This window comes from Cyprinodon tularosa, unplaced genomic scaffold, assembly GCF_016077235.1.
Source record: "Cyprinodon tularosa strain WSP-4 unplaced genomic scaffold, ASM1607723v1 ctg387, whole genome shotgun sequence".
Lineage (NCBI taxonomy): Eukaryota > Metazoa > Chordata > Actinopteri > Cyprinodontiformes > Cyprinodontidae > Cyprinodon > Cyprinodon tularosa.
This window is the reverse complement of record NW_024039104.1, coordinates 1,506,686-1,521,395: the sequence shown is the minus strand read 5'-3', so window position 1 is coordinate 1,521,395 and position 14,710 is coordinate 1,506,686. Positions and strand designations below refer to the sequence as shown.

At 38.2% G+C, this 14,710-nt stretch overlaps 1 protein-coding gene across 4 annotated transcripts; it reads left to right on the top strand.

The window, feature by feature from the left end:
* Window positions 1-2,953: 2,953 nt before the first annotated feature.
* Window positions 2,954-14,710, top strand: LOC119791344 (protein tyrosine phosphatase type IVA 3). Of its 4 annotated transcripts, none has more exons than XM_038297415.1 (7): window positions 2,954-3,324; window positions 8,835-9,285; window positions 10,985-11,164; window positions 12,641-12,733; window positions 12,823-12,953; window positions 13,062-13,150; window positions 13,644-13,767. In XM_038297415.1, exons 3-6 carry the CDS (start codon window positions 11,027-11,029, stop codon window positions 13,138-13,140), a joined length of 441 nt encoding a protein of 146 aa, XP_038153343.1. In that variant the 5' UTR covers window positions 2,954-3,324; window positions 8,835-9,285; window positions 10,985-11,026; the 3' UTR covers window positions 13,141-13,150; window positions 13,644-13,767. The 4 variants fall into 4 exon arrangements, with proteins under 4 accessions (XP_038153343.1, XP_038153339.1, XP_038153342.1 ...); XM_038297411.1 differs by having other exon boundaries at window positions 2,961-3,324; window positions 13,062-13,136; window positions 13,644-14,710; XM_038297414.1 differs by having other exon boundaries at window positions 2,972-3,324; window positions 10,985-11,122; window positions 13,062-13,136; window positions 13,644-14,710.

Sequence of the window (14,710 nt, the reverse complement as noted above, 5' to 3'; positions counted from 1 at the left end):
GAAATATAAATACATGACACAATTTCAAAATTTTTGAGAAAACGTGCCTCACTTTCCTTCCACTTCAGGTAGAAAGTATGAGTCAGGTCATGTTAGACAAATAAATAACTAGAGTCAAAAAACAAACAAAAAAAACTTTTAACTTAGTTTATGAAGCTAAACTACACAGCAAAAGATAAAAACCCCAAAACCCCATATAGCTAAAAAATCAAACACAGTAAATAATAAAAAATATTCAATTTGAAAAATAAAGGGAAGAAAAAAGGCCACTGAATGTCCTGAATTTATCTTTCATTATTTGATCACATTCCTACCAGTGACACCAAAGCTTTTGTCTTTAATACAAAGTTCTTTATTTATTAGTTCATTTCCTGTTTTTTTTCCTGTGTTTAGATAGTATCAATAAAGTTAAACCATTTATAAAAAAATAAAGAAAAACAAATTAGTTGGTGTCTGTTTTGAGATTATTTATCATCTAAACAGTTAAGCTGACTTTGGAATCTGCTGATCACCTCTTCAGGCTATATGTGGGATTGTTGTCTGGGATACAAAACACCACAAAAGAAGCTAATAAAATACCAAAAGTTGGGTAACAGAAAGCCAGAACACAGCAACCAAATACTTCTCACCACTCTGCATCCAAAACAGTTTAGACTAGAAAAAACATTTGCAAGTACACATTTGATGTGATAAACTGCACAGAGTTCCAGACGTGCTTCAGCTGATTTTAGCCTTTTGAAGGTGGTTTATCAAATCTGAGGGTGGGCAGTTATGTTAACCTCAACTCTGTGATTGATGGAATGATGGGCCCCTAAGATAATGTTCTATTGAACGTTATTTGCATGTGATGAGATTATTGCTTTGCAAAAGTGTTTACATCCATTGAAACTTATTTCCTCATTACACCACATTATTACCACATTAGTCAGCGTATCTAATTAGAATTTTATTTGACCGACCCACACAAAGTCACAAATGGAAAATGCTTTTTAATATTTTCTGAAAATCAAAGACCAAGAACTGTTGAGTGCATTTGTATTTAAATTAAACTTCCTCAACCCAATATTATAAATTCAAAAGTTGCAAGTAAAACAACTAAGGAAACTTGCAGTCTGAGTAAAAATAAGAACAAAGCAGCCATGGTAAGTCTGGACAAGATGCAGGTACACTATATTGCCAAAAGTATTTGCTCACCCATCCAAATTATTGGAATCAGGTGTTCCAATCACTTCCATGGCCACAGGTGTATAAATTCAAGCACCTAGGCATGCAGACCGTTTTTACAAACATTTGTGAAAGAATGGGTCGCTCTCAGGAGCTCAGTGAATTCCAGCGTGGAACTGTGATAGGATGCCACCTGTGCAACAAATCCAGTCGTGAAATTTCCTCGCTCCTAAATATTCCACAGTCAACTGTCAGCTGTATTATAAGAAAATGGAAGTGTTTGGGAACGACAGCAACTCAGCCACGAAGTGGTAGGCCACGTAAACTGACGGAGCGGGGTCAGCGGATGCTGACGCGCATAGTGCGAAGAGGTCGCCAACTTTCTGCAGAGTCAATCACTACAGACCTCCAAACTTCATGTGGCCTTCAGATTAGCTCAAGAACAGTGCGCAGAGAGCTTCATGGAATGGGTTTCCATGGTCGAGCAGCTGCATCCAAGCCATACATCACCAAGTGCAATGCAAAGCGTCGGATGCGGTGGTGTAAAGCACGCCGCCACTGGACTCTAGAGCAGTGGAGACGCGTTCTCTGGAGTGACGAATCGCGCTTCTCCATCTGGCAATCTGATGGACGGGTCTGGGTTTGGCGGTTGCCAGGAGAACGGTACTTGTCTGACTGCATTGTGCCAAGTGTAAAGTTTGGTGGAGGGGGGATTATGGTGTGGGGTTGTTTTTCAGGAGCTGGGCTTGGCCCCTTAGTTCCAGTGAAAGGAACTCTGAATGCTTCAGCATACCAAGACATTTTGGACAATTCCATGCTCCCAACTTTGTGGGAACAGTTTGGAGCTGGCCCCTTCCTCTTCCAACATGACTGTGCACCAGTGCACAAAGCAAGGTCCATAAAGACATGGATGACAGAGTCTGGTGTGGATGAACTTGACTGGCCTGCACAGAGTCCTGACCTCAACCCGATAGAACACCTTTGGGATGAATTAGAGCGGAGACTGAGAGCCAGGCCTTCTCGTCCAACATCAGTGTGCGACCTCACAAATGCGCTTCTGGAAGAATGGTCAAAAATTCCCATAAACACACTCCTAAACCTTGTGGACAGCCTTCCCAGAAGAGTTGAAGCTGTTCTAGCTGCAAAGGGTGGACCGACGTCATATTGAACCCTATGGATTAGGAACGGGATGTCACTTAAGCTCATATGTGAGTCAAGGCAGGTGAGCAAATACTTTTGGCAATATAGTGTATCTGCATTTTAGGAGGGAAATTCTTTGTCTTCTCTTTGTGTTGGTCTCTTTAAATCTGAAATGAATAAATTGTACCAGTAATGTGACCAATAAAGGACATTTTAAAGGGTTTTAACAGCTTTGCAAGGAGCTGATATTTTTAAATGTGTACATAATGATTTTTTAACTTAACATGATTCTCTCTGTTGATTCACAAAAATGCAAGAGAGAACTGTTAAAACTTTTACTATAGGGGAAGGTTATTTCATTAACTGGGAATCAGTAGTTTACTTTATTTCCCCCCATCTGTCTGGTATGCAAAACCTCTCATTCTAGATCTCTAAGGAACAGGGAAAACAATTTAATGCACAGTTTATAAACTGAGGTTATTTTTGCTTCTGCAAACAGAAATAGCTTTGATGGATATACAACATGCTGGACAGCAACGAAAAGTGAAGAGTGGAGTTAGAAGGAGTGAGAAAGAGAAACTTAGCTTTAAAAAAGGAAAGAGATGAAGAGGAAAGACTAATTGCCGAAGGACGCTCCTCGTCTCCCTTTCTAAGAGCATTAACTCTGGAGTATTCTGGTGGTGACGGGAGTGTCAGGGTCAGATGGCGGCTCAGCCTGATTAGACCAGCTCACAGCAGATCCTCAGCCCAGTACACACACTGCACTCCTGCAGCAGAGGGGAGAACTGGCACATGCAGTACGTTGCAGTGATTACAGAGCAGGCTTGAAAAAGGACAGCAAAAAAAAAAGGAAGAGTTTAGTGTTGTAGAGGGTCAGCTACAGGTGGCTGCAGAAATTTTTTCTCCCTGCCTCTGGATGTCTTGGTTGTTTGTCATGGAAAAGTTCTAACTGCAAGGAGATTGAAAGCCAGGAGAACTGAAATAATTCAGTGATCGGAGGGGACACTGAGGACCTAAGTGGTAAGGGTAAACCCCTATAAGTCTTACTGCTGCTGATGTGCCCTGATATTTTCAAATGACCAGAAGTTCAAAAAATAATTCAAAAGTTTTGCTGTGAAGAATTGATAAGAATCTATTGAATATGTTGGTGATTCAGGGGATTCATTATCAAAATAATCATTTAGTTTCTCAGGAAGTTGGTGGGAGGAGGACTAATGAGTGTACAGTACAGCCCCAGTACAAGTTGTAACCCCAAAAATGTGATGTGTCACACCACTAGTAGCCACTGGTATAGATAGGGCTATAAATACAGCTGTTTGCGCAGGTTTACTATAACAGGCAGTCAGCTGATTATAATGTCAGCTCTCTAACTTTTGTGTGTCTGCTGCTGTTGCTTAGGACTTGGTATTCTCTGTCTCTCTTTTGGATTTTCATGTTTAGAAGCCAGCAAAGGTAGGACAGGAACCCCTTCCCTTATTCTACCACTGTGCTTCTGCAGGTTATTTAATGGAAAGTTAACAGAATTAATGGGGTGTTGGGATTTATTTGGTCTGTGAGTGTTACTATCACAGCAGGCCTTTCCAGGTTACCATGGTTTATTTATCACTGAATCAGAGGCACTTCAGGGGCCTCATAACCCTCTTTAATGGCTTGAAATAGACAAAAAGACTTAACTCCATGATGGGAGGTTTTTTTTTGTTCTTTACAAAAAGCATAGCAATCAAACTTTAAACTGGCTTTACTGATAAGTGAAAAGGAACCTCTACCCTGATTATAAAAAAGCACAGGATAAATGACTAATTATAGATTGTCAACAGGCTCCTAGTAGAGTGACTCTGATGGTGTTAGAGATGACCGCTCATTACCTCTGGGCTTTCACTGCTTGTTTTTCTAAGCATTTCAGAATAGAGCAGAGGGTTATTTCTTAGACTGCAGATTAACGAGGTTACCTCTGTGGACAAGCTCCAAGAGGAGGCTCTGTCCAACAGATTTTGGGTCTACTGTATGTCGAACAACTGATACCTTAAATTATTTTCACTTTTCTGTGTGCATTAAAGCAACTACAAAACACCCTCAAATTTTATTGAGACATGAGAACAACAACAACATTTAATACCAGGTAACAGTCAATAAAATCTATTCAACAAAAGAGCTAATAAACAAACTCAACAATCCATACATGTATATATTTACTTTAATGCATAAATGGAGTAATTGTTAATGTCGTTTCATTTGTGGATGAATTTATAACCACTATATTTTAGAAAAAGCTGCAAAACATTTATCTTTTCTTATAGTACTTTTAGTTGAATGATCGGACATCAAACGGAATTCAGAAATCAGTGCATCTCTGCCAGTGACACATTCTGTCTTCCCCTTGAGATTTGTTTGAAGATGTGTTTATTGAAAGAACATTTCAGTAGACATAAAATGATACATCACATGTAAATCTGTAAGCAAAGTGGAGGGTACTTGGGTTAGATAAAGAAATTATGAATTCTGGATAAACCAAAAAAACATCTACATTGTCAATTTGAGGTAAAAAGATTGTGAAATAGTATTTTCAAGTACCGTAAAATGAAATAATTGTTTTAAAGAGCCCAGGTTTTAAAAGCAACTTAGATATCCTGCCGTAACTTATCAGAGGAAAAATTATAGAAAAATATCCATTTATTTTCTCTTAGTCTGAAAAGATGATAGCCTTTTTTACGGTGTTTAACCAGATCATTCATAATACGGATCTTCTATGGCATTTCTATGATAAAATCAAAGACAACTGGTTTGAGTGAGCTATTTATGGCAAGAAAGATAATAAAAAACAAAAACAAATGGCCAATGGTATGGTCTAGAGGCTGTTAATACTTATTTAAGAGATTGCCCTACTACAAAGCCCTGGGGAACACCTTCTGTGATACGAAAACCCACTACTGTCTGAAAACTAACCAAAAGCCTGTTTTAAAAGATATGATTTGAATGACCAATTCTGACTGATATAATTAATGCACACCATAAAAACAGTTTGGTGTAATATTGGGTTTTATGGGACATCTTTGACCACATGCAGGTACTGTCATTGCATGACTCTGGTTCAGCCATGGCACTTGTAGCAGTGCACAAAAAAAAACACTGAACGTTTATGGGATGGGGTTTAAAGATACTGGCCTTTAAGGGTCTTTAAAACATCACTGACAAAATGTTACATAAAAAAAAAATGAAAACAATGAGGCCATTAGAGTATGTTTTTGCAATTTTTGCAGGACATTTCCCCCTTAGATTAAGCTGACAGAATGTAGCAGAAATCTCCTCATTTAGTCCTTTTCTAAATGAGCTGTTTTGGCTTTCCACGCCTCTGCCATTCAAAAAGGCCATGCCCCCACCACCCAAAACCATGACAACCTGTCAGAGTTTGTAAAGATAGCATCTAGGAGCCAAGAAGAATACATAAGATCAAGGCTGTAGATGAGCTGCTACAGACAGCTCTGGACAGCTTATATCCCCTTATGATATCATAAGGGGAATGCTTTTCGAACATAGCATTTTGAGCACACATTAGCTTAGAGGTGGAAAAAGGTAATGATAGAGGTGAAACCTCATACAAATATTATTTTTAAGACTTCGGAAAACCTAAAATTCATGTTTTTGGAATGTAGTTGGAAGCCAGAGTACCTGGAGAGAATCCATGCATATACAGGGAATACTTAAAAGCTCCATGCATCCCTCGGGCTCAAACCCAGGGGCTTTCGCAGCAGTGCTGTCAACTACTATCATGCAGACCTGCAAAGCTACATGTTTTTTGAAAGCATGAGTAGTTTTAGAGTACTGACCTTGACTGAACTTAATCATTTGATCCCTAATTTGTAAATTTACTTTAGATACATTTAGATAAAATTAGGGAAATATCATGAGATATAGAGGGGCTGCACCTCCATCCATCCTTCCATCCATCTTCTAACACGCTTTATCCCAAGTGGGGTCGCGAGGGGTGCTGGTGCCTTACTTCAGCTGTCAATGGGCAAGAGGCGGGGTACACCCTGGACAGGTCGCCAGTTCATCGCAGGGCAACACAGAGACAAACTGGACAAACAACCATTCACACACATACTCACACCTAAGGAGAATTTAGAGAAGCCAATTAACCTAACCTATTATATTAAAAATATTGATGTATATTTTTTTTAAACATGCAAAACACTGATGAGGATGGATACTTTTCAAAGAACTCTAAAACTAATATGTTAACACACAGTAGGGGTGTCTGTTTTGTACTTTCATTTATTTTATTGGTTGTGAAACCTGTTATGATCTAGTTAGCATATTATTAGAACCTTTCACAAAAAGAGATGTGAAAAAGTGTTTAGTAATGTTTTTTTGGAGCCCTGGTGATCAGAAGATCATCTTTTTCCAGTTCTCTCTCAGTGGGCTTTAAGGATTTCAAGACTTACTATCCTGAACTTGTGTCTGTTTGCAAGATAAATATTGATAATCATGAAGCTTTATTTGTCGAGGAAAAGCTCATTTATTTATGTTGCACATTTCAGTGACAAGGCAATTCAAAGTGCTGTAGTTTGAGGGAGAAAAAAAAGAAAATGCATTGCAGTGCCATAGCAGATACAAAACTAGAATTATAGTAAATAATTTAAATAAGAATAAAGGATAAAACGGTTGGTCAAAAAGCTAAAAATATTTGATTTTAAAAAAGAAATGATTATTTTATCTTTGGAATGAAAGTCAGAGTGGAAACTTCACTGATGATACTTAGATATTTTACAGTAAAAGGCAACTCTTATAACAATGCATTATTGATCTTGATTTAAAGCAACTGAGGGTTGCAGCGTTTTCACAGTTTTCTGGAAGCTGATTGCTGATGAGTGGAGTATAACAACTGAATGCTGTCTCTCCCTGTTTGGCTCTGCTTGTGGGAATCCAGAAAAGTTTTTAGACAGAAAACCTGAGAGAACAAGGGGGTTGATACACTGACAAGAAGGCTGTGATATACAATGGTGCTAAGCCATTCAGTCATTTATATAAAAACAGTTGGACCTCTTTTTTTTTTTTTTTTTTTTTTTAACATACACTATATTGCCAAAAGTATTTGCTCACCTGCCTTGACTCACATATGAGCTTAAGTGACATCCCGTTCCTAATCCATAGGGTTCAATATGACGTCGGTCCACCCTTTGCAGCTAGAACAGCTTCAACTCTTCTGGGAAGGCTGTCCACAAGGTTTAGGAGTGTGTTTATGGGAATTTTTGACCATTCTTCCAGAAGCGCATTTCTGAGGTTGCACACTGATGTTGGACGAGAAGGCCTGGCTCTCAGTCTCCGCTCTAATTCATCCCAAAGGTGTTCTATCGGGTTGAGGTCAGGACTCTGTGCAGGCCAGTCAAGTTCATCCACACCAGACTCTGTCATCCATGTCTTTATGGACCTTGCTTTGTGCACTGGTGCACAGTCATGTTGGAAGAGGAAGGGGCCAGCTCCAAACTGTTCCCACAAAGTTGGGAGCATGGAATTGTCCAAAATGTCTTGGTATGCTGAAGCATTCAGAGTTCCTTTCACTGGAACTAAGGGGCCAAGCCCAGCTCCTGAAAAACAACCTCACACCATAATCCCCCCTCCACCAAACTTTACACTTGGCACAATGCAGTCAGACAAGTACCGTTCTCCTGGCAACCGCCAAACCCAGACCCGTCCATCAGATTGCCAGATGGAGAAGCGCGATTCGTCACTCCAGAGAACGCGTCTCCACTGCTCTAGAGTCCAGTGGCGGCGTGCTTTACACCACCGCATCCGACGCTTTGCATTGCACTTGGTGATGTATGGCTTGGATGCAGCTGCTCGACCATGGAAACCCATTCCATGAAGCTCTCTGCGCACTGTTCTTGAGCTAATCTGAAGGCCACATGAAGTTTGGAGGTCTGTAGTGATTGACTCTGCAGAAAGTTGGCGACCTCTTCGCACTATGCGCGTCAGCATCCGCTGACCCCGCTCCGTCAGTTTACGTGGCCTACCACTTCGTGGCTGAGTTGCTGTCGTTCCCAAACACTTCCATTTTCTTATAATACAGCTGACAGTTGACTGTGGAATATTTAGGAGCGAGGAAATTTCACGACTGGATTTGTTGCACAGGTGGCATCCTATCACAGTTCCACGCTGGAATTCACTGAGCTCCTGAGAGCGACCCATTCTTTCACAAATGTTTGTAAAAACAGTCTGCATGCCTAGGTGCTTGAATTTATACACCTGTGGCCATGGAAGTGATTGGAACACCTGATTCCAATAATTTGGATGGGTGAGCAAATACTTTTGGCAATATAGTGTAACTAGAACTTGTCAAAGTTCAAGTTGTGGTTAAGCATTTTTTATTGTAGCTCTGAAACTAGATCAAATAAATACCTGAAGAATGACCAAATAATGCAGACAATCCATTTCAAACAGCAAATATTTTTTTTTATTATTAAATGTATCATTAATGACATTAATTAATGTAATATTAAAGGTTCGGTTATCCCTTGTATTTTCTGTTGTAGAATCATCAGTTGATGGAGTTTGTGCGGCAGAGTGGGGACTACTGCCACGCTCAACACATTTAGACCGTGTCTGGGATGATGCTGTGCCATGCAGTCTTGGGGCCATGAATCCTAAAGGAGCACTATCATTTCTTTGCCTTATCAACCTGCCAACTCATGGGGTAACAAGAGGATTCCCAACACTGAAAGCTGAACGGAGAGAAAAGGAAAGGAAGACCATCTGAGAGACACAAAGAAAAGAAAGAATCAGACAATTACAAACATAAAAAGCAAGACTGACACAGTCTAGCCTCCTGGACTATAGGACACCCTGAACAGATGGGTTAACAATCTGGACGGCACACTCTCAGAACTGGGAATAGACAACAAGTCATTTAAAGCAGACAGTGGGTCCATAATCTGTTGAAGATTTCACACACACAACTACTAACTTCTACAACTGGAGCTAAAGGTGAGGCTTGTCTGGTCACATAATCCGTACAAAATGTTCTGATGCATCATCATTTGAACTTAGTAGCTACTGGGTGTTTGAGTATCTATCGGAGAGTGTCAACATGGTTCTGGAGAAGCTGTTTTTTGTTCACAAAAGTTCAGTTTTTTCAAAATTTCTGAGGTTAAATATCAACAATTTGATTTGAGTATAAAGCCACTGATTTATTTCTACTGTTGTTTTTATTTATTTATATGGATGCTCCCTTTATGCTCACACCAACTTAAGTTAAGCGGCAATTTTAAATAGTGTTGCGTCAATGCCATTTTTTGGCCCCGATACCAATACCTAGCTATGCAGTATTTGCGATACCGATACCATCTGTTTGAAATTGATGTGTGTGTGTATATATGAAGAACTGGATACTACTTGGATGTAAAATAATTGCCATCATGGCTTTGTCAAGCTGCTGCCTACCTTTGTGAAGAAGGAAAAAGACTAATACAAAGTGAATCCAGTAGAAGTTTTTATTGCCTCCCTGGAATGGAGGACAACAGTTGAATAAACTTTTGGCTCTCAAAATAGTACCGTTGCCCTATTAGTTGGTACTCACCGATACCGATACCACTATTTTAATGCAGTATTGGGGACCTGCTCGATAATGGTATTGGTATCGGTGCAACACACAGATGTATACTTTCAAGTCATAACTTGAGTCATATCACTAATCTGAAGAAAATGTTTTAAAGGAATAAAAACTCCCTTTATTCTCCCACAATGGAGAAATTGTGGTGTTACAGCAGCAAAGGATTATAACAAAAGTGGTCACACAAATGTGGACCTTAAATAGTGTATAAAAATTACACAATAAGTTAGAGTAAAAAATAAATAAATAAATAAAAATAAATAAAAAAAACACTGTTCTCTGTACAGTGTTTTTGCAATATAAATACTGTAGATAAATATTGACCAAATGATGATGAGACTAAAAAAAGTACCTATGCATAGTGTTGTTATGCTAATTATTATTATTATTACTTAATTGTCAACAAAAATGTAGGAATCAGACATCAATTAGTCTAAAGTATGATGATCAGCAGAAAAATATTAAAGTAACCAACTGGGATTCGCTACAGGTATTTTTTACTCTATTACATCCAGCATTAAAGTGAATATTATTTGTATTACGTATTATGTATTGTTATTATTAAGAAGACAGTTCATTATTTGCACCAAATAGTATCACTTTCCTTCCAACCTAAACAAGTTAATTTATCATTTGGAATTAGACTTTTAAAATTCAATCATTTGCTAAATTTACCTAATTAGCTTAGCAAAAAACGGTAGCATATTCTCCTTTCTCTACTCTAAACACCTTAGAAACATTTTATATCATTTTGACTTAATTCTAAAAAAAAATATGCATGAATGAACACATAGTTTAAGGAAATAAAAGTTTTGAGCAGCTTATTAGCACAACTTTTCTTGGTTTACTTCAAAGTTCTTGTTAGGAGAAACTAATGAGGCAAATTCTCTACAGCTGACTTATAAAAATAATAGAAAAAAGAATAATTCACTATAGATGATGCCTAGTTTGGAATTTTGAAAGATAGATTTGATAAAATGTGAGCCCTTTTCTTCTTTTAAATCAGTCCCATAAAAAACATGAAAGGCCATTCACTTTGAGCGTTCACTAACACATTCCTGTTTCGTTACAAAGGTCAGAGGTCCTGCTGCGCAGTCAGAGGTTAAACAAGCCACCATGAACCGTCCTGCTCCGGTGGAACTGTGCCACAAGAACATGAGATTCCTGATCACACATAACCCCACAGATGGCACACTCAACTCCTTCATAGAGGTGGGTGTCTACTCTGAATGCTGTGAGGATTCTCCTAAAATGGTAATTAACATGTCTTTCTGGACACAGCTCATACTGGCTATAACAAACTATCATTAAATCTTAATTTTCATGATAGTTTAACAGATTCCTCATGACTCCAACTCCTCCTGATAATCCTGTCAAATAAAATAAATATTTAAATATCACCTGTCAGATACCATGAAGTAAAAAGAAAAAAAAAAACGGCAACACATTGTTTTCTGATGTACAGAGGAGTAACAAGGTCATCGGCAGCATTCTGTCTGTAAATGAGTATAAAACTATTTCTAAGGCTTTGAGACGCCGGCAAACTATGTTGAGAGTTTTGGCCAAACCACTCCCATTTCAAACACGTGGACCTGGTCGTCCATTTCTATTTGCATGTTCTCTTAGCAAAAACAAGGCTTTGTTGGGCTACTGTATAAAGCATCGAACTCTACGCTATTTCTGACATTTTGAATTGAAAAGGTTCCTGGATGGGAAGCAAAACATCTTCAAACATGGAAACAAAGTCCAGCAGAGTGTTTTTTTTTTTTTTTTACTTTTTTTTGGAACGACTACAATCTGGAAGACTGAGAATCTTCACCAGCACATTGTTTTTTAACTTTATAATAAGATTCCACATCCACTGATGGAGAACACATAAGACAGTGGAGAAACTTTCCAGGAGCTTGCCTGCCAACACTATTCCAGAAGGAATGCAATGACAATTCATCTACAATGTCACAACAAAACCCAGAATAACATCGGAAGACATTACTTGCCTCTGTGAAGTTCAGTGTCATGATTCAACAATAAGAAAGAGAATGAGCTGAAACGACTCCGATCAGAGACTCCTGAGGAGAGAAATAATAAAAAACTATCCTAAAGACTTTTGGGTAACTTTTTAGCAATGTTCACTGTAGAAAGTGTGTGTCCTTTTACATCTGTCATGAAACTCACACAACAATTCAGAAAAATAGATTAACAGCCCAACAAGGTGGTTGTAGTTCAAAGATCATGTGCTGTTTTACTGTTTCACACACAATTAATTTCTATATCAGATGGAAACATTAATTGTGCTCTATAGTCTACTATAAATATCTGAGAAATAATACCTAGCCATCAGTTTGACACACATGACTTAAGTCCACTTGAGTTATGTAGAGGGATAATACCTCTAGACGCTCATCTTGAGGTTTTGCAGTAACCTGGTATGTGTCTGCACTTAACTGTTTAAAAAAAGGAAGTTTGATGTAACACAGTCATGAAAATGCCCCCCCAAAAAACATTAGTCTGCAGAGGACCAACAACCAATTTTCCTTCACTGTAATCAAAATGACTCTTCAGCAGTTACTGAAAAAAAATGATCACAGTTTATCCAACCAATTGTAATGAAAACAGGTCATTTTTTGTCATTAAAATTAGTTGGAAATCAGACTGAAATAACACAAAGATACATTTTATTATTTGATTCAGATGTTTAAACCTTTTTTTTCCCCATGTTGCTCCTCTCAGGTCTTAAAACGTTACGGAGTCACAACTGTGGTGCGTGTTTGCGACAGCACCTATGACAAAACACCACTTGAGAAAGATGGCATCACTGTGGTGGTACGCACATAACTTTCACATTTCCATGCACACTTTATTTATTTGCTGTTGTAGAAACACAAAGATCCTGAGAGTGCACTCTCTTTTAGGATTGGCCCTTCGATGATGGAGCCCCGCCTCCAACCAAGCTGGTTGATGACTGGCTTGCTTTGTTGAAGAAGAAGTTTCAGGAGGATCCAGGAAGCTGTGTGGCAGTTCACTGTGTAGCTGGATTGGGAAGGTACCAGAAAAAAAGATTATAACTAGTAAAAAAAATAAAAATAAAAACTCTAAAATATTAATTGGCACAATCTCTGAACTGATTACCTGTATTTACATTTACATTCAGGGCTCCTGTGCTCGTGGCTCTAGCTCTGATTGAAAGCGGCATGAAGTATGAGGATGCCATTCAGCTCATCCGACAGTAGGTTTTACATTATGTATACTATTTAAAGAACAGAACCTATACTCCAACTGGATTTAAGCTATTTACAGTAGTAGCCATTCAAAATTCCCTCACTTTCCTTGATGGATCCTTGGCTGGTTCCCTACTATTCTTTTTTAAACATCAATATTTGTACAAAATATTCTTTCTGTCAGGATTTGTGGACATTAAGGTCTAAAGAGAAGCTCCATCTCCTGTAATGACCCTGACCCTGTAATTCAATGAAAGGGTGGAGTCAGAGTAAAAAAAATATGCACGCCCAGGAGAAGGAGGGGTTCACTCCAGTGGCCTGGAGTTGGAGGGGATTCTGCTGGGAGTTGCAGGGAAGTGGGTCTGGCATTTCACTGGGAAGGCCATTTTGAATGGCTGCTGGTGTATGCTTATATTCCCATGTAAATCTTTATACTAAATAGCAAATTACTATTAAACATATTCTGTTGTTTCTATCTTTTATGAAAGCCAACATCGTTTGCTTCATCATTTCAGGAAGCGTCGAGGAGCCATCAACAGTAAACAGCTGACTTACTTGGAGAAATATCGATCGAAACAGAGACTTCGTTACAAAGACCCTCACACGCACAAGAACAAGTGTTGCATAATGTGAAAAAAACTAACTTATACACTTATAGGCTCTCCAAAATAAACAACACTGTAAGGTTGCTTGTACCCCTCAAAGAACGTCTCAGGAATCCAGTTGTACAGGCCTTACAGAGACTGCCCCATCTTGGAAATATTGTTATTATAGTGATATTTTGAATTGTCTGTATTGATGCTTCATCTTGGGGGTTAAAAGGAATAAAGGGGGAGAGGATGGCTAATATAGAAATAAATGTAAAATAAATCATTTATTTCAGTGTATCAGAGCTATTTGTATTTGTAGATAATGCTTATGAAGATATGGAGTTTGCTGATAGGTAATGCATTAAGGCACATCATACAGCTTTAATTATTTTCTTCTGTGATGCTTATAAAAACTTAGAGGAGGATTTTATTATATTCTTTTCTATTTTTTCTGTTTGACTACTGACTGCTGCTCAACACCTAAAACCTCCCTATTGTTAATCATCAATGCAAACAAGGTAAGGAGAGCATTCAGTAGTTTAGTCATTTGGAGAGACTCCGAGACAAACCTTATATTATCTACTCAGAGATTAATTTTGTTATTAAATAGACGTTGTATTGGATCTCTCACATTTCCTTAAACATATTTTGACTGTGTTTACATCACTTGTGTTTTTCATCAATTATGCATGTGCTACACTTTAAACAAAACGGTTTTCAGTTATTTTTACTGCATGCACTTTTTATATGTGAAACAAATTAGAGAAGGAAATGCAATGATTTAAAAGCCGATTATGTCACAGCTTTTCAGTTGATATGTCTGCACATTTTGGATTTTGTGCCTCAGTGTTTAGATAATGCAGATTTTCAGGGCTGGCCTAAGCTAAAATCTTAATTTAATAAAAAAAATAATAAATATCCAAAACACTGTAAATGTCAGAATGCATTATGTACATTTTATGCATATTTTAATAAAGATTTTGCCAACATCT

Bases quoted from the DNA above. Each gene is read 5' to 3' on its own strand.
- LOC119791344 (XM_038297411.1), top strand. From the start codon at position 11,027: ATGAACCGTCCTGCTCCGGTGGAACTGTGCCACAAGAACATGAGATTC. The intron at 11,165-12,640 runs GTAATTAACATG...TGCTCCTCTCAG, and splicing joins GTGAGGATTCTCCTAAAATG to GTCTTAAAACGTTACGGAGT. The intron at 12,954-13,061 runs GTACCAGAAAAA...ATTTACATTCAG, and splicing joins TGTGTAGCTGGATTGGGAAG to GGCTCCTGTGCTCGTGGCTC.